We start from the raw sequence: 18963 nt of genomic DNA, 5'->3' as shown, positions 1-18963 counted from the left end.
AGAGAGGCATGGGGCCAGTATGCATCATCTTTATACACAGTTCCTGGGCAGCCCCCCCGTCCCGACCCCCCCGATCCATGCCCACACACGTGTTTTTTTCTCCGCTGAGATAGTGAGGAAGGCCATTGACAGGATGAGGACTGGGAGAGCATATGATCATGATGGCTTAGTGGCTGAGCATTTCATGCATGCCAGAGATTTACTAGCAGAGCTTCTAGCAGTTATGTTTAACCGTGCCATGTGTGAGGGCTTGCCTGATACCTAAAGCCTATCTACTATTGTACCTATCTTCAAGTCGGGAGACCCTATGGAGCCTGGGAACTATCGCACTATCATGATTGGACACACACTGGCAAAGTTGTATGCATCTATTCTTGAGCAGCAGTTGAGTAGACGGGCAGAGAGGGAGGGGATGCGCGCAGCCGGGCAGGCAGGTTTCAGGGGGGGTTTTTCTACTCTTGACCATATCTTGACACTCAGAGCCATCATTGAGGAGGGCAGATCACGTGGGAGACGGATCTATTGCAGCTGTGGATTTCCGTAAAGCATTTGACACAGTGCCCAGAGCGAGATTGATGCGCAGGTTACAGCAGATGGGAGTACCCACAGAGCTCATTTGGGGGGTCATGGCATTATACAGGTCAGTAGTGGGGCATATACGCAACCCAGAGGGTTTATCCACACTGGTTTACTCCACTATTGGGGTGAAGCAGGGCTGCCCGCTCTCTCCTACTCTATTTGGTATGTATGTAGATGAGGTTTCTGAATACATTGAGAGAGATGGTGATAGAGTGCACAGCTGGTGGGGACATGGATTCCACTATTGTTATATGCTGATGATATTGTTTTGATCTCTGACTCTCCGGAGGGGATGCAACGTCACCTGGATGCTTTGCATAGGTTTGCCCAAGAAAGTGGTTTGTCCGTCAACCTTGGTAAAACCAAGGTCATGGTATTTAATACCACCCCACAGTGGATCAAGAGGTCAGCGCCCGCCTTCACATACGGCCAGTATACAGATGGTTACACTTACCTTGGAGTGGTTTTTAGTGGGCCAGCATTTTCATTGAGGAGGGCAGCAGAGACTAGATTGACCATAGCCCATGCAGCATTGGGTAAACTGGAAAGGATGTGTTCACAAGTTCAGTTTCAGGAGCCTCGGACGAAGCTCTGGCTCTTTGACACTTTGGTGGCTTCTGTATTGCTCTATGGAGCTGAGATTTGGGGACCTTCACTGGACCATCACGGGAGGACAGGCCGCAGTGATGGATGGGGAGACATGGAGAAGCCTCTCGTCTCTATGATCTCGCGGCTCATTAGGGCCAAGACTTCAGTACCACGTGCTATTATACGAGCAGAGCTAGCTGCCTTCCCACTGGTGGTTGAGGCGCTCACCAGATCTGTCTCCTTCATACACCGCATGTGGGAACTTCCCAGAGACAAATATGCACGCCTCTGGTATGGGGAGATGACGTCATGGTTTCAGGCGCATGGGTTCAACATAGACAGATTGCCTCCTTTCCAGTACTCACTAGATGCGCCCTCTCTGACTCTTACACAGTCCGAGATCACCAGGCTCATTCGCCAGGACTTGACTCAGCTAGACACCAAGAGGACATGGATACAACCAATACAGGAACTAGGCACGAAGATGGCTTTCTACAGAGAACATCTCCTCCAGCTTACGGAGGATTTGTGACGAGGCCCAGATACATGGACACTCACCTGTCTCACGGGATACGATGTGCTATGGCCAAATACGCACATCTTCACACCAGTTGCGGATCGTGTAACAAACTTGGACACTCCAAGTCAAGAATCAACCGCGACAGCACCAAATAACCACTTCAAAACAATTCACAGATCACAATAGATTTGCACTGGCCCGGCGGAGTTCCGTGCCTAGAGATATTGGCCCCAAAGACTGGCGCCCCTTTCGGTATTTCTTTTTATATTAATCAATCATCAAAGTACAAGAGAGCGGTAGGGTTTCACTCTCAGACTCTGCGTCCAGATGCTCTAAGAAGTGAGGCCCTCACCACTAATTTAAAGGTTACAAGGGATGCCCAAAAGCAGAGCCCCAAAAGCTTTTAAAATCAAAAGCATCAGTTCTCTCTCTCTCTTAGAGAGTCTTTTCTTTTTTTTTATAAAAAAAAAGCAAAAGCAAAATTCGCGTCGCTCATCATTTTCCAAATTTATTTATTATTATTTTATTTTTTTTAATAATCCGCCTCCGCGATTTCCGGAAATTAGGGTTTCTGGCAGAAATTAGGGTTTGCAGGAATTTTAGGGTTTCTGGCAGAAATTAGGGTTTCTGCTCTCCACCACGTCATCACTTTGTGACATACCCCCCTCTTGAAAGCATTGTAATCGACCGCGATTACGCCTGCAAAACCGACAAAAGCCATAAACCGTCTTAGCAGACATTGACTGTTAGTACCTACGTACTAGGAACACACATCTAGCACATGTACAAAATCGACAGTCACATCACACGACATCACAGGACATCACATGACATTCAACATTCATTCGGATCTTAGACCATGATTTATCGGCAATGTAGCTAGCAATCACATCTAGGTCCAATCGGGACCTCATCGATGTCCGATTGACTAACCCCTATTGCAACCATGTCTATTCGAGATCAAGTAGACCAAAATGCAGCAGTCATTTCGTCTATCAGTTCCTGCACTCACAAGAAGTCAAGAACAAATCAGTATCATAATCAGGAATTCCATTTCATAAAATAAAAAAAAAATCTTGGCGTTCTTTTCTTCAGGTCAAAACATATTCAACCTTTATCCATCGTTCAGTTCTCCCAAAAGAATGAGTAAGAAAACTGAAGTTCATCAAGTACAATCTCTAAGCCCTTCATTTATCAAAGTCGCTTTCTCGGCCCGGTAGTCAACCACGGCGTAGTTCTTGTGGTACCAAGGGATCCCGAGTAGAACGTCACTCACGTGTCCTGAACACCCCTGTCATTGCAAACGAAGTTTGCCAATGCTCGGTGTAATGGCAACATCCCATCCGGGTGCCAGTCGAACTACCTCCGCCTGTGGCGTCAGTCTGTCGGGCGTAGTTCCAAATCGAGCCGCCAATTCCAAGTGAAAAGAAGTTGGCCTTGGCTCCTTCAAAAGAGCTTCCTGATCCTTCGCTTTGCCCCGAAAGCGGCAAAGTTTGTACTTTCATTCATTTGATTCGGTGCAAGTCCCACGCCATGTGGTACCAGTTCTACTTTTCTATCTGCCTTTTCTGCCACATTCCTCAACTGCTCTCGAACTCTCAGACCTGTCGTCGTCTTTATCATTCTGTTCTTTCTGTGCCTTATCAGGGCACTTCGCGGAAATATGTCCATGTTCCCCGCATCCAAAGCACTTCCCCTCTCTGATGAAGCGAGCTCTCTCCTCAGGAGTAAGCTTGGGTCGTGCATCCCTTTTTTTCTCTGGGTTGCTCTTTTTCATTCTACTTTCATTCCCAAAAGTCTGTTCGGCTCGTTGTGTCATGGCCTCATCTGTGGGGTAGGTCAGACTGCCAGAGTGAATGGCAAAGCCCCGCTTCGCATGACTCATCAACTCCTGAATAGAAGTTGACTTCTGTTCCAAGCAGTGATCTCGGATCTCTGTAGGTAGACCCAAGGTAAACCGCTCAATCTGTTCTCTGAACGAGATCTTCTTGAATGAAGAGGTGGGTAGAAAAGAGCTCCAGAATCTTTCACAATAAGAATTCACTGTATCGCTCTTGGTCATCCGGAGATGGTTCCAAGCAGCTCGTATATCTTGCTCAAACTCTTGAGTCAACCAAGAAGAAATAAAAAGCCTCTTGAATTTCAGCCATGTAACTGGCACAGTCTTGCTTAATAGAAGCGTGGACCACCAAGTATGAGCATTCCCCTTAAAGTAAGAGGCAGCTCTCCGAATCTTGGAGTGCTCTGAATAGCGTCCTCCCGCGAAAGCGATGTCAAACTGCTGTATAAAAGACAAAGCCTTCGAAGCATTTGAGTATCCTGAAAAGTATCAAACTTGATCGAGTGGCCACCTTCCTTAAACTCTCGGACTTTCTTGCTTTTATCTTCGAGAAAGTCATACTGGTTGGCTTTGTAAAAATTCTTCTTGTTCGCATAAAACTTTCCGTCATCGGAATCTGAGCTGTCTGTAGACGAGTCCTCAGTAGAACTGTCAGTCTCTGGGCAAGATGTAGCCTTCTTTGCCTTTTTCTTGCCCGTTCCGAAGCTTTGTGTCTTGCTTCGCTTTTTGCTTTTTTCTGTCTTCTTCGCTCTAATCCGAGGAGCTAGAAGAACTGTCAGAAGAAGAAGAAGAAGAACTAGGTACTCCTTCAAATCGAACACGCTTCTTCCGTTTCTTTGCCTTGTCAAATGTCAACCGACGACCCAAATATCCCGGGAAGTCAGTGCCTTTCTTCTGCTTTTTGCCGTGCTTTTTGGCTTTCTTTTGCGTGTCAAAAAGCTGAGCAATCCGTGCATCAACCACGTTCTCCAGTTCCTTCTCCGTATATTTCTTGGAGGCAGAAGGTTTCTTGAGAGCGGGTTTCGGGAGTGGTGTTGTGGTTCTCTTCCACTCCGTCTGTACCTCTTCCAAAGAGGTCTGGTTCATATATTTTGCCATCTTCGGGTCCTTGGCAAAATTGAGCATCATCTTTGTTGCATCGCCGATCAATTGACGACACTCCATCTTTGTTTGCTCCGCCTGAGTAGGCCGAGGCGGGCCATACTCTCTGCCTGAATCTTCGTTGTGATCCCAGCCCACATCTCCAGATGCAGAGGGAGTCGACTGATCATTGCCTGAAGCCATAGGTGCCGCGGAAAAAAAATTCGGGGATCGGATTTCCCGTAGAAGAGAAATCGGCCGTGCTCTGATACCACTGTAACAAACTTGGACACTCCAAGTCAAGAATCAACCGCGACAGCACCAAATAACCACTTCAAAACAATTCACAGATCACAATAGATTTGCACTGGCCCGGCGGAGTTCCGTGCCTAGAGATATTGGCCCCAAAGACTGGCGCCCCTTTCGGTATTTCTTTTTATATTAATCAATCATCAAAGTACAAGAGAGCGGTAGGGTTTCACTCTCAGACTCTGCGTCCAGATGCTCTGAGAAGTGAGGCCCTCACCACTAATTTAAAGGTTACAAGGGATGCCCAAAAGCAGAGCCCCAAAAGCTTTTAAAATCAAAAGCATCAGTTCTCTCTCTCTCTTAGAGAGTCTTTTCTTTTTTTTTATATAAAAAAAAGCAAAAGCAAAATTCGCGTCGCTCATCATTTTCCAAATTTATTTATTATTATTTTTATTTTTTTTTTATAATCTGCCTCCGCGATTTCCGGAAATTAGGGTTTTTGGCAGAAATTAGGGTTTGCAGGAATTTTAGGGTTTTTGGCAGAAATTAGGGTTTCTGCTCTCCGCCACGTCATCACTTTGTGACAGATCGAGACTGGGAGATACAGCAGAGTACCAACAAAGGCCAGGACATGCTCCCTGTGTGACATCGAGCCTGAGACAGAGTTGCACTACACATGCCACTGCCCCGTCTACTACGAGATACGAGGCCACCTCCATTGCTTGTTCAAAGGGGGCTTTGGACCATTCTCTAGAGTCATGCGGTACGAGGATCAGAGATGCCTGGGTTTGTTTTTGCTCGAGCTGCGCAGACACAGAGAGAGCTTGACGAGAGGAAAGACTAGCCAGTCTCAGAGACAGATCACAGACTTCTTTAGAGCTGCCACTGGACACCCGGAGGAGTTACTACCACAGCAGAGCTCGTCGCTTTACACCAGAGGCATACTGATCAACCTAGCAACTGAGCTGGGGAGATCCAGACGCCCACGACTGCGGAGGACTACACAACATCGACAGAGGCTGCATCAGAGGATCCGGGTCACTTTGGCTCGACATGCACGACGCCCGATCAAACTATTGACCATGGAGGAGATTGATGAGATCCGCCAGCGATCGATGCTGGATCTCCTATGATCTAGCTATCCCAGCTAGCTGTTTTAGTTGCTTAGTCCACACCCAGCAATCTAGGATTCCATAGTATTTTATTTTGTCATTCTGTCATTTTGTCATTTTCTCATCTTGTTACTCTGACTTTGTATCAGATCCACCACATTGTAACTTTCTGGTCTCATAGGTCACTTTGAACTTTTGAAGACGTTAATATAACATTTCATTTCATCTCTCTCTCTCTCTCTCTCTCTCTCTCTCTTTTCCAAGCCGATTCTTCTTGACTCTGTCCAAAAAGATCTCCAAATCTTCACAAAAATGCTCTCTCTCTCTCTCTCTCTCTCTCTCTCTCTCTCTCTCTCTCTCTCTCTCTCTCTCTCTCTCTCTCTCTCTCTCTCTCTCTCTCTCTCTCTCTCTCTCTTTCTTTTCCAAGCCGATTCTTCTTGACTCTGCCCAAAAAGATCTCCAAATCTTCACAAAAATGCTCCAATGGCCCAATCCCCAAGGCCGTCCAAGACTAAACTCCTCCTCTGCTGCCCAAGACTATCCACCAACTCCAACCAGCAGCGTTTTAAAACGCCGGCTGCGCTTTTTTTTTTTGGAGGGGGGGGGGGGGGGGGGGGGGGGGGCGCGAGGGGGGGAATTGGAGTCGAGTATTGCAAGTAGGGAAGGTGGTCGTCAAGGAGGGGGGGAAAAATTTGTCGCCAAGCTAGGTCGCTACAGCGCACTTAAACCTGGCGGGCAGGGGCAGTTGCCGAGTGCGAGCGTTTTAAAATGCTCAATGCGAGGAGGAGACAAGGCTTGCCGTCGGCAGCGTTTCAGAACGCTCGCTGGCTGGGGAGGGGGCAAACGCTGCGGGAAGCGTTTTGAAAAACACTGTCAACAGGAGGGTTTCGGTGCCCCTTCTATGCTGCATTTTAAAAAGCAAGGGCAGAGGAGGATGGCAACGACAGAAGAGATGGGGAATGGAACACCGCTGAAGAGTATGCTCTTCTCTTCTCTTGCGAGCTGTGGGCTGCTCCTCCACGTCCAAGGCCTTCAAGCGTGGAGCTCCACCAAGAAGCTTTGATACCATGTCAAAGTCGACGATGCGGAAGCGTAGAGACCAAGGGGGGGGGGGGAGAGAGAGAGAGAGAGAGAGAGAGAGAGAGTCTCCTGAACCAATCAACCTTGGCAATCAATAATTGAATGTGTATACAATGAAGGCAAGGGGTTGCTTATATAGCAACCTCAGTAAATTGCCCTACCCAAGACTTTGACAAATAAGTAAAATAAATACCTAAAAGCCAAACTAAATAATGGGTTCCCATTAAGCAGTTCACTTGAGATGCCAAAACTCTAACAGCACCCTCCAGATTACCACGCTTAGACAGGACTTGATTCAACTAGATACGAAGAGGACATGGATACAGCCTACACATGAGTTGGGTACGAAGATGGCTTTCTATAGAGGATGGTTTTGTGATCAAACTAGGATACATGGATACTCATCTACCCCACGAGACACGATGTGCTATCGGTCAGATACGCACATCCTCACATCAGCTAGAGATCGAGACAGGCAGATTTAGAGGAGTACCCGCTGAGTCCAGGATTTGTCAAGTGTGCTAGATAGAGCCCAAGACAGAGCTACATTACATATGTCACTGCCCAGTATACTATGAGATACGAGGCCGCTTTCAATTTGTCTATTCAGAGAGGGTTTTCTAGAGTCATGAGATATCAGGATCAGAAATGCCTCGGATTATACTTACAGGAGATTTGCAGACACAGAGAGGACCTCGTGAAGACGGGCATAATGAGAGAGAACCAGCGACAACGGCAGAGTACAGATTTCTTTCAATCACAAACAAAGGAGTTCGAGCGACCCCCACAACATAGCAGCACCAGAGGCATACTGCTCGATCGGGCGATAAAAATTGGGGCATTCCCGTCGCCCACAGATGAGGGGACCCTCTCGACATCGACGCAGATTGCAACAAAGGATCCATACCATATTGGCGCAACATAGGAGCCGTCCCGACAGAGTGCTTACCATGGAGGACATTGAACCTCTACAGCCTTTTGGATACTGATGTCTCTACTGTCAGAGAGCTCCATTGTATCAGCCCACCCACACCCCCCCTTTTTGTATCAGCTTTCACCCTACCCCTACCGACTATTTTCTTTTTAGTTCTTTGTACTTTTTGTACCCAGACCTGGTATTAGACTCACCACATGTAACCTTTTGGTCTCATAGGTCATTTTGGCCTTTCAAAGACGTTAATATTACATTTCAATTCATTTCAGAGAGAGAGAGAGAGAGAGAGACAACCCCAGAGACAGATCATAGATTTCTTTACACTAGATATTGTACACCCAGAAGAACAGACAGAGGAGCAGCCAACAGTGGAGAGGTCTACCCGCACTACTGGCATTCTCATAGACCGAGCATTGGAGCTAGGGAGACCTGGACGACCCCGATGGAGAAGAGGAGCTACACAGTTTCGAAGGAGGCTACAGTAAAGGATTCGAGCCATACTTTTTCGTCGTCAAGAGTGCAAATGAAGATGGATCTCTACTTCCCTCCCATATTGTCTACACATTGTACTCCTTAGTTCACACATTTCACACCTTTCATACTTTTTCGTCGTCCAGAGTGCAGATGAAGATGGATCTCTACTTCCCTCCCATATTGTCTACACATTGTACTGCTTAGTCCACACATTTCACACCTTTCACCTTACACACCTATCAGCTTAGTTTAGGATTCCGCAGTATTTATATTTTGTTATCCTAGTTTAATTTATTTTGTTAATCTGACTTTGTATCAGATACACCGCATTGTAACTTTCTGGTCTCATAGGTCACTTTGGCCTTTTGAAGACGTTAATATAACATTTCATTTCTCTCTCTCTCTCTCTCTCTCTCTCTCTCTCTCTCTCTCTCTCTCTCTCTCTCTCTCTCTCTCTCTCTCTCTCTCTCTCTCTCTCTCTCTCTCTCTCTCTCTCTCTCTCTCTCTCTCTCTCTCTTGGGAGATACCTAAGGGAGATGACGACTACTCACAGTTTAGCCATATTGAATGGCTTACCGACTTTCCCATCGTCTACAAGTTTTACTTGTTTTCCACACAGACATGGGTCCAGTACTGTAGACTATGTTCTGACACATCCGAGCTTTATCTCTCACATTCAGGATTTCACAGTGGGGCCCAGGCTTGTTGGGATAGCAATAGATCATGCACTTTTGACATTATCAGCCTCCTTTGAGTATAAAACATCTCAGGCCTCACGGGGAAGTAGACATCCACGCTATACTTTTACACCAGAGACTGACTCAGTCTATGCAGAGGAGATACGTAGGCTTTTATGCACATCAGAGCCAGTATACACAGTGGAGGAGATCACATCTATGCTGACAGTGACATTACATGGGGCAGCGACAGAGGCATACCCACACACTCAGCCTGGTCAAAGACGTCGTTCTGGGCACATGCCTCAGAACAGTTGGTATGATGAGGAGTGTCGACAGAGGAGAGCTCAGATACAACGGGACCTTGTATTGGGAGTGATCACCTATAGGCAATCTCGTATTGCTACACGACGACTAGTGCGACGGAAGAAGCGAGCTTTCTTGGTCCAGATGGAGCAAGATTTATATCAGCTCTTCCTTAGTAGAGATTCACGAGAGGCTTGGCGTCTATTCCATGAGCAGTCTCACCCACCAGTGATTACTTGTACAGAGATATGGGGGCAGTAAGCAGCATCTTTATACACTATACCTGGACAGCCACCACTACCAGATCCACCACAGCCATGTCCGGCTACGAGCACCTTCTTTACCACTGAGATGGTAAAGGAGGCCATTGACAGGATGAAGACCAGACGAGCACAGGATCATGAGGGTTTGGTAGCAAAGCACATTATACATGCTGGGGATTTGTTGGCAAAGATGCTTGCACGGTTATTCAACCCTGTCATGTGTGAGGGCTTTCCTGAGTCTTGGAGATTATCTACTGTTGTACCTATCTTCAAGACAGGAGACCCCACAGTGCCGGGGAATTACCGTACTATCATGGTAGGACACACATTGGCACGGTTGTATGCATCCATCCTTGAGCATAGGCTGAGCAGTTGGGCACAGATTATGGGCATACGGGCACCGGGGCAGGCTGGTTTCAAGAGGGGTTTCTCCACACTGGATCATGTCTTTACACTCAGAGCTATCATTGAGGAGGGTCGAGCACATGGTAGACGGATATATTGCAGCTTTTTGGACTTCCGCAAAGCTTTTGACACAGTACCGAGGGCCAGATTGATGCGCCGACTTATGGAATTGGGGGTACCCACAGAGCTGATATGGGGGATTATGGCATTGTATAGTTCAGTGATGGGTCATGTACGCACATCAGAGGGGATATCTGACATAGTTCACTCCACTATCGGAGTGAAACAGGGATGCCCATTGTCCTCTACTTTATTTGGTATGTATGTTGATGAGGTCTCTGATTATATTGACAGAGGAGGAGATAGAGGTGCTCAGCTTGCAGGGACATGGATCCCTCTTTTATTGTATGCTTACGATATCGTGTTGATATCAGACTCACCACAGGGTATGCAGAGACATTTGGACACATTGCATAGTTTTGCAGGGGATAGTGGATTGTCTGTCAACCTTGGTAAAACCGAGGTCATGGTATTTAATACCACGCCACAGTGGGTTAGGAGATCAGCACCTACATTCACATATGGGCAGGACAGTATGGAGTACACTGATGCATACACATATCTTGGGGTGGTCTTTAGTGGACCGAGGTTCACACTGAAAGTGGCAGCAGACACTAGATTGACTCGTGCCTATGCAACCCTAGGTGGTTTAGAGAGGATTTGTTTGCAGATTCAGTTCCAAGAACCTCGAACAAAGCTCTGGCTTTTCGACACTTTGGTCGCTTCAGTTATGCACTACGGGGTTCAGGTTTGGGGACCGTTTGTTGACAGTGCTGGATGGAGTAATACAGAGAGACCCTTGATATCTATGATTTCTAGGCTAATTAGAGCCAAGGCCTCAGTTCCACATGACATCATACGAGCGGAGTTGGCTGCCCCACCTATGGAGGTTGAGGCACTCACCAGATCAGTATCATTTGTACACAGCTTATGGGACACCACCAGGGACAGGTATGCTAGGCTTGCTCTTGAGTCATCCAGACAGCTGGCATTACAGGGAGATACATCATGTTGGTATGCATAGATGAGCTCATGGTTTCAGAGGCATGGTTTCAGCATGGACAGGCTGCCCCCTTTCCAGTATTCTCTTGATGCACCATCTTTGGCTCTTACACGGATGGAGACTACTAGACTCATTTGGCAAGATCTTATCCAGCTTGATAGCAGGAGGACATGGATAGAGCCATCACTGGAGTTGGGTACGAAGAGGGATTTCTATAGAGAGCATCTTCTCCAACTCACAACAGACGGATTTGTCACACGGCCCAGCTACATGGACACACATCTATCTCATGGGTTACGATGTGCCATAGGCCAGATTCACACATCTTCACACCAGCTTGGGATTGAGACAGTTAGATTCAGAGGCATACTAGTAGACCGTAGGATATGTCAGTTATGACATGCAGAGCCAGAGACAAGAGTTTCACTACATATGTCACTGCACAGTCTACTATGAGATATGGGGACGCTTTCATTGTTTATTCAGAGATGGTTTTGACTCGCTAGATAGAGTCATGAGATCAGGATCAGAGATGCTCGGATTATTTCTACTTGAGATAAAGACATAGAGACTCTCTATTGAGAGGGCAAAGACAAAGACAACCCCAGAGACACATCTGAAATTTCTTCAGTCCGAGTACCAGAGGCAGAGGGGACACCACCATCACAGAGCTCGGTTCCCACTCACACACACACCAATGGTACTCTCATTGACCGAGCTATAGAGTTGGGGAGATCGAGACGACCGCGACTGAGGAGGGGAGCCACGCAGCACCGACGGAGATTGCGGCAGAGGATCCACAGGATTCTAGCACGACACCCAGAGTGTCGATCAGGATAGGCTTCATGCTACTGCTATATTGTATCATGGTGACACTTATCCCACCTTTGTGGCATGATACCATTGCTCAGCCTACCAGCCACCCATAGGAGTCGGTAGCACTCCTATCTCAGTTCTTAGTTTGTAGTTTTCTTTGTTTGTACCCAGACTTGGTACTAGACTCGTCATTGTAATCAGTTGGTCTCATAGGTCATTTTGGCCTTTTGTAGACGTTAATATATCATTTCATCTCTCTCTCTCTCTCTCTCTCTCTCTCTCTCTCTCTCTCTCTCTCTCTCTCTCTCTCTCTCTCTCTCTCTCTCTCTCTCTCTCTCTCTCTCTCTCTCTCATCTTCTCTCTCTCTCTCTCTCATCTTTCGCATGGTTTGCGTTGTGCCATTAGCCAGATACGCACATCCTCACATCAGCTCGAGATTGAGACTGGCAGATTCAGAGGGACACCAGCAGATAGCAAAATATGCCGCTTATGCCATCTAGAGCCAGAGACAGAAGTACATTACATATGTCATTGCACAGTGTACTATGAGATACGAGGCCGTTTTCACTGTCTATTCAGAGAAGGTTTTGGGCCTCTATCTAGGGTCATGAGTTATGAGGATCAAAGATGTCTTGGGCTATATCTACTTGAGTTACACAGGCATAGAGAAACTTTACTGAGGAGAGCTGAAGAGAGACATCCCCAGAGACAGATCACAGATTTCTTTACACTAGATACTGTACACCCAGAAGAGCAGACAGAGGAGCAGCCAACGGCGATGGAGAGGTCTACCCGCACTACTGGCATTCTCATAGACCGAGCATTGGAGCTAGGGAGATCTAGACGACCCCGAGGGAGAAGAGGAGCTACACAGTTTCGAAGGAGGCTACGGCAAAGGATTCAAGCCATACTCTTTCGTCGTCGAGAGTGCAGATGATGGATCTCTACTCCCCTCCCATATTGTCTTCACATTGTACTGCTTAGTTTAGGATCCCGCAGTATTTATATTTTGTTATCCTAGTTTAATTTATTTGTTAATCTGACTATGTATCAGATACACCGCATTGTAACTTTCTGGTCTCATAGGTCACTTTGGCCTTTTGAAGACGTTAATATAACATTTCATTTCATTTCTCTCTCTCTCTCTCTCTCTCTCTCTCTCTCTCTCTCTCTCTCTCTCTCTCTCTCTCTCTCCATTGACAGGATGAAGACAGGGAGAGCACATGATCATGATGGTCTGGTAGCAGAGCACTTCATCCATGCCAGAGATATGCTTGCAGAGCTTCTTGCTATGATGTTTAATCGAGCCATGTAAGAAGGCTTTCCTAAAACTTGGAGTATGTCTACGATTGTGCCTATTTTCAAGTCAGGAGATCCCATGATTCCTGGGATTTATCGCACCGTCATGGTTGGTCACACATTGGCTAGGCTGTATGCATCCGTTCTTGAGCAGGAGCTGAGTAGATGGGCAGAGCGAGAGGACATACGAGCACCAGGCCAGGCAAGATTTAGAAGAGGTTTCTCCACTGTTGACCAGATTCTGACACTCAGAGCTATTATTGAGGAGGGTAGACACCATGGCAAGAGGATCTATTGTAGCATTGTGGATTTCCGCAATGCTTTCGACTCAGAGCCGAGAGCCAGACTTATACGCAGACTACAGGACATGGGTGTGCCTACAGAGCTGATATGGGGTATTTTGGCTTTATACAGGACAGTGATGGGGCGAGTACGCACTACTGAGGGAATGTCTGACATGGTCCACTCCACTATTGGAGTGAAGCAGGGATGCCCCCTATCTCCGACTCTTTTTGGGATGTATGTAGATGAGTTCCCAGACTATGTAGAGCGACAGGGAGACAGAGGGGCTCAGCTAGCAGGGACATGGATTACGTTGTTACTATATGCTGCTGGTAATGTCAAATGCATACGCCTATCTTGGGGTATTCTTCAATGGACCGGTGTTTTCACTGAGAAGAGCATCAGCGACTAGACTGACGAGAGCCTATGCAGCCTTGGGAGGATTGGAGAGGATGTGTTCGCAGGTTCAGTTTCAGGAACCACGAACAAAGATCCGGCTTTTTGACACTCTAGTGACTTCAGCTATGCTCTACGAAGTTCAAGTATGGGGACCCTCAGTAGACCATCATGGGAGATCTGGCAACACAGATGGATGGAGATATATGGAGAGGCCTTTGGTCTCTATGATCACTCGGATGATTCGAGCTAAGGCCTCAGTGCCGCATGAGATTATCCGAGCCGAGCTAGCCGCCCCCCACCTCGTGGTCGAGGCATTGACTAGATCACTCAATATCCTTTATACACAATTTATGGGACCTCCCTAGAGACAGATATGCTCGGCTTGCCCTGGAGTCATCTCGACAACTAGCGCTACAAGGCGATACAACATGTTGGTTTGGACAGATGACAGCATGGTTTCAGTCACATGGTTTCAGCATGGATAGATTGCCTCTATTTCAATACTCCCTGGATGCACCCTCCCTGTCTCTCACACGGACAGAGATCACCAGACTCATACGTCAGGATCTGATTCAGCTAGATACCAGGAGCACATGGATTCAGCCGACCCAGGAGTTGGGCACAAAGATGGCTTTCTACAAAGAGCATCTTCTCCAACTCACGGAGGACGGTTTTGTGACCAGGCCTACATACATGGATACGCACTTATCTCATGGGATACGATACGCTACTGGGCAGATACGCACATCCTCGCATCAGCTCCAGATTGAGACTGGCCGATTTCGAGGAGTACCAGGAGGGGCCAGGATATGTCAAGGGGCCAGGATATGTCACTTATGTCGCTTAGAGCCAGAGACAGAGTTGCACTACACGTGTCATTGCCCTGGGACTATGAGATACGAGGCCGCTTCCACTGTCTGTTCAGAGAGGGTTTTGGACCATTTTCTAGAGTCATGAGATACGAGGATCAAAGATGTCTCCAATTGTTTCTACTAGAGCTACGCAAACTTAGGGAGAGCTTGTTGAGGACATCAGGGGAGAGACATTCTCAAAGACAGATCACAGATTTCTTTACACCAGCCAGAGGAGAGCCAGAGGAGCAGTCATCACAGGAGATCTCAAAGGCCACCCACACTAGAGGTACGTTGATTGATCGAGCCATTGAGCTAGGCAGATCCAAACGCGCCCACGACCTCGGGGCTCGGGGGTCTCCCACCATCGACGAAGGCTACAGCAGAAGATCCAGATCACTCTAGCTCGACATGCAAGACGCCCAATTAGAGTACTGACCATGGAGGATATTGATGAGATTCGAAAACGACCAATGAGAGATTTCATTTGAACCCACCACCCCCCCTCCCCCTATGTCGTTTCAGTTCCGGATCAGGTTCAGATTCATTTCCTTAGTGTTTTAGTGTTTTAGTTCTTTGTACTTTCCGTACTCAGACATGGTATCAGATTCACCAATTGTAACTTTTTGGTCTCATAGGTCATTTTGGCCTTTCGAAGACGTTAACATAACATTTCATTTTTTCATCTCTCTCTCTCTCTCTCTCTCTCTCTCTCTCTCTCTCTCTCTCTCTCTTGGCCTCTACACTTCTGCATCGTCGACTTTGACAAATATCTATGCATATCAGTGCAAATCTTGTGCTCCTACACAGGAGGAATATTCACATCAGCAATTGCATACATGCACAAGTCCCATCTAAGCGAATTCCGTCAGGGACCACTGACAATTGTGTGATGCAAACCAATGACATTCCATGTGACAACGTGCAAATCCATATCAACCAAAAGTAAACTTACAAACCACAAAGTCAATGGTCATATATATGGCTAGTGTTGAGCTCCCTTGGCCAATGGCCATGGGCTCCACGAAACTATTGACAATGCACCATCATCTGGTGGTAATGGCCTCGGAAACTGGTCAGAGGCAAAAGCACGCGCAACCGCATACAAAGACGAATAATAATCTTGTGGGCAACGCAAAGCCTCAGTCGCTATGGACTCTAACCGTGCCCATATGGTATTATGGTGCCGCCATGAATGTCCACCGTCGAGGAAAGGGTGGCGCTCAAGTCAAGACAAAGCCACATCACTCATTTGTTGAGCCACCTCATGTCCACCCACTTGAACGATGCCCTTCTAGATCGACCTTCTTCACAACAACCACAGTTGGAAAGCTTGAGAGGATAGAATGCGATAAAGGCAAAAAGATCATACAAGAACTACACTTCTTGTAGACAAGCTCCACATGGACCCCTCTAATTGCAAACTTTGTTCGAATACGAGTTGATTCAAGGGTTTATAAATTCTTGGACCATAACGAACAATTCTTCTGACAATAAAGGAGGGACTTAAACATCTAAAAAACTATAAGGAAAAAAGATTATCGGGTCATAATAACTATAACCTCCTGAGCAGGAATCAGGACAAGCTGATGCAATAGAAGCTACCTTCCATCCTGCAGTGGCCAAGCTAAGACAAGGATCTGCGACTTTGGCATCAACAAAGCACATGCTCATAGGTACATTTCTGAGAGCCTAAGGATGGAGCTATACTCATTTGATACTCTTCATCACTAGACTACTTTATACCAGGGCTTCCCTTCCAGCCATAGAGACAAACATGAAAAGAGCCACAAAGCGTTCAAACTCATATCACAGAATGTACATTGGTAATCTGGCATCACAACAACAAAACACTATCCCTAGTCTTTAGACATGCCTGAAAATAAATTCAAAAAATATATCCCTCCTCACTATGAAGACAAAATGATTGGCAGAGGATAAATAAAAGCACTTTTATTAAATGTTGAACTGTTAAAGGGAGCTAAATGAAACATCTTGCGTAGTAATTTTCTCTTGAAACACAAAGCGCTTCTCAAAAAAACATACCGGACTGAATCCAAGCTGTCCTTGTCAGAGTCATCATCAGCAGCAATTGAAGAGCTGGGATGGACAGGAGTATCATTGTCGGAGAAAGAGGACGACTTCATACTGTCCATGAAAACGAAAGCAAATCTTCTTGGACTTTTCTGATTGCAGGTGCAAACAGTTTTGGTCTCTCTTGCGGAATGTGAATCCAACGAAAAGCTTCATAACCACCACTACTACACAGCTACATTGAGGCAGAGAAGCAATACCACCGTTTGCATCCTCACAATCATAAATAGTTGCTGCTCTTTATGAGACTTTGGAACATAGGGGCATAACCTTTGACCTTGTATAGATCTAATGCTGCTTTTATGAGAAAAGAGTAAGAATGTGATACCATCAATAGCAATATAATTGTTAATGAGGGTGCAACAGCTGGAATAATAGTAGTGAAATTGGTGTGTAAACACAAAACTTAATCTGCTCAATAATGTATATTCTAACGTTTCAATGAATGTGATTGAACAAAAACAAAACCTCGTGTGTTTTGTTGTCAAATACCAAATTGAGTAATTAATAGAATGATGGACAAAATGTGGGCTGGATCAATCACTAATACAGCTGTGCAAACTCTTCTCAGATCGCTGCAGATGCCGACATCACCTGCAGACAAACAAAAAACGACACCACAAGTCAATGCAGTAGCAGAGAGAGAGAGAGAGAGAGAGAGAGAGAGAGAGAGAGAGAGAGAGAGAGAGAGAGAGACTCAAATTTACACATTCGGGACACAATCGAATAGAAGAGATTGCAAGAGAGAGGAATTGGATAGAATTCCAGAATTATTTTGAAAACCAAAAATTTTCTCTTATTTCAGAATTCCAATCACCGATTTCCATTCGATATTGAAATGGAATTAGACGTGAGAGAGAGAGAGAGAGAGAGAGAGTTGTCTTCCACGCACGCAGATACAAATACAAATACACCCACAAGGAGGGCGACTGTGGGTTTGTGAGAGAGATCGTTGATATTTGCGTCCTCACGGGAAAAATTGCCCGTGTGTGTGTTTGTGTGGTGTGTGTGTGTGTGTGTGTGTGTGTGTGAGAGAGAGAGAGAGAGAGAGAGAGAGAGCATACCAGTGTGCATTGGGATGGAGCTGCTGCGTTGCACTCGCGAAGAGAAGGTTGTTTTTTAACGTAATGCACAGAACTTTAGAACGTCAACCAACTTAATGGCCAACGAGTGGCCCCTGGCAAGAGGCGGGGAGAGGGACAGATTCTTAGTGGCTTAAAACAACGCATGTCTATTTAGCATGTTTTAGTGTTATAGGAGGGAGACACAGAATTCAGTTGCTCGCCGAAAACCTTATTTCTAACAAATGACAAATGAAGCCCCAAACAAGGTGTGGGTGTGTGTGTGTGTGAAAGACAATACCTTATTCCTTTTTTTCTTTAGTAATCAATTTTACCAGATTGCACCCACACTCGCATATTGCAGGGGTTGAATCATAGCGGGCACCCTTGAAGCCCCTTGCTCCTTTCTAGGCCAACTCTCCCTGACAAGAAAACCTTATTTCAAACATTGCATAGCCAATTTTTCATAAAGTTACTCTAATTGTCAAGCAAAATACAAAGCATTTGGTTAAGAAAAGGCAACATTTAACATTCAATGTTATCTTCTTTGTAAGCAAGCTCTTGCGACCCCCGTTGATGTTTTTTTTTCTCGAGAATCGTGTGCAAAGGATAGGCCAAGGCAGATTGAAACGTTTGAGTTTAATGCAATTCAAGCTCATCTAAGCACTTTTTAAAACGAAAACATTCAATGTTATCTTAAGAGGGAAAAATTACTGGACACATGTTATAGAAATGATATTTTATGATTTATTGCAGCTGACAGGTGGAAAAGACTAGACCCAGCTTGGCCTATGCAAATGTATGTGTATATCATGTATATTTTATTATTCAAGTGCTCTTTTATGAGCTTTGGCCAATTATGACCGGCCGGCCAGTTTGTAACCAATTTGACCATTCAAGAAATCTATAAAACAAATATGTGCAAGAGGGAAATGGTCACTCTTGCACGGGGGGAGATTGCACCCAGTGTCTGTGTATTCTTCTCTCCTCT

At 46.1% G+C, this 18963-nt stretch overlaps 1 protein-coding gene across 5 annotated transcripts in view; it reads right to left on the bottom strand.

Moving 5' to 3' along the window:
• LOC147439642 (kinesin-like protein KIN-14I) overlaps window positions 1–18139 on the bottom strand; it is a 175304-nt gene extending 157165 nt beyond the window's left edge. For 2 of the 5 annotated variants that reach the window (XR_015184623.1, XM_086485454.1), the window contains exons 1-2: window positions 17976–18139; window positions 16864–17505 (exon numbers count right to left, since the gene is read on the bottom strand). Coding sequence is in view for 4 of the 5 variants with exons in the window: in XM_086485454.1 (XP_086341580.1) it covers window positions 16864–16973 (110 nt within the window). In the remaining variant the exon portion in view is untranslated. The remainder of the gene's footprint in view (window positions 1–16863; window positions 17506–17975) is intronic. The other 3 variants (XM_086485455.1, XM_086485456.1, XM_086485457.1) reach the window with 3 other exon arrangements.
• Window positions 18140–18963: the final 824 nt, after the last annotated feature.

The sequence above is a fragment of the Adiantum capillus-veneris genome, chromosome 16 (assembly GCF_014529385.1).
Source record: "Adiantum capillus-veneris isolate H3 chromosome 16, ASM1452938v2, whole genome shotgun sequence".
NCBI classification, from domain to species: domain Eukaryota; kingdom Viridiplantae; phylum Streptophyta; class Polypodiopsida; order Polypodiales; family Pteridaceae; genus Adiantum; species Adiantum capillus-veneris.
Note: the sequence above shows the minus strand (reverse complement) of the source record. Positions and strands in the feature narration are given on the sequence as shown.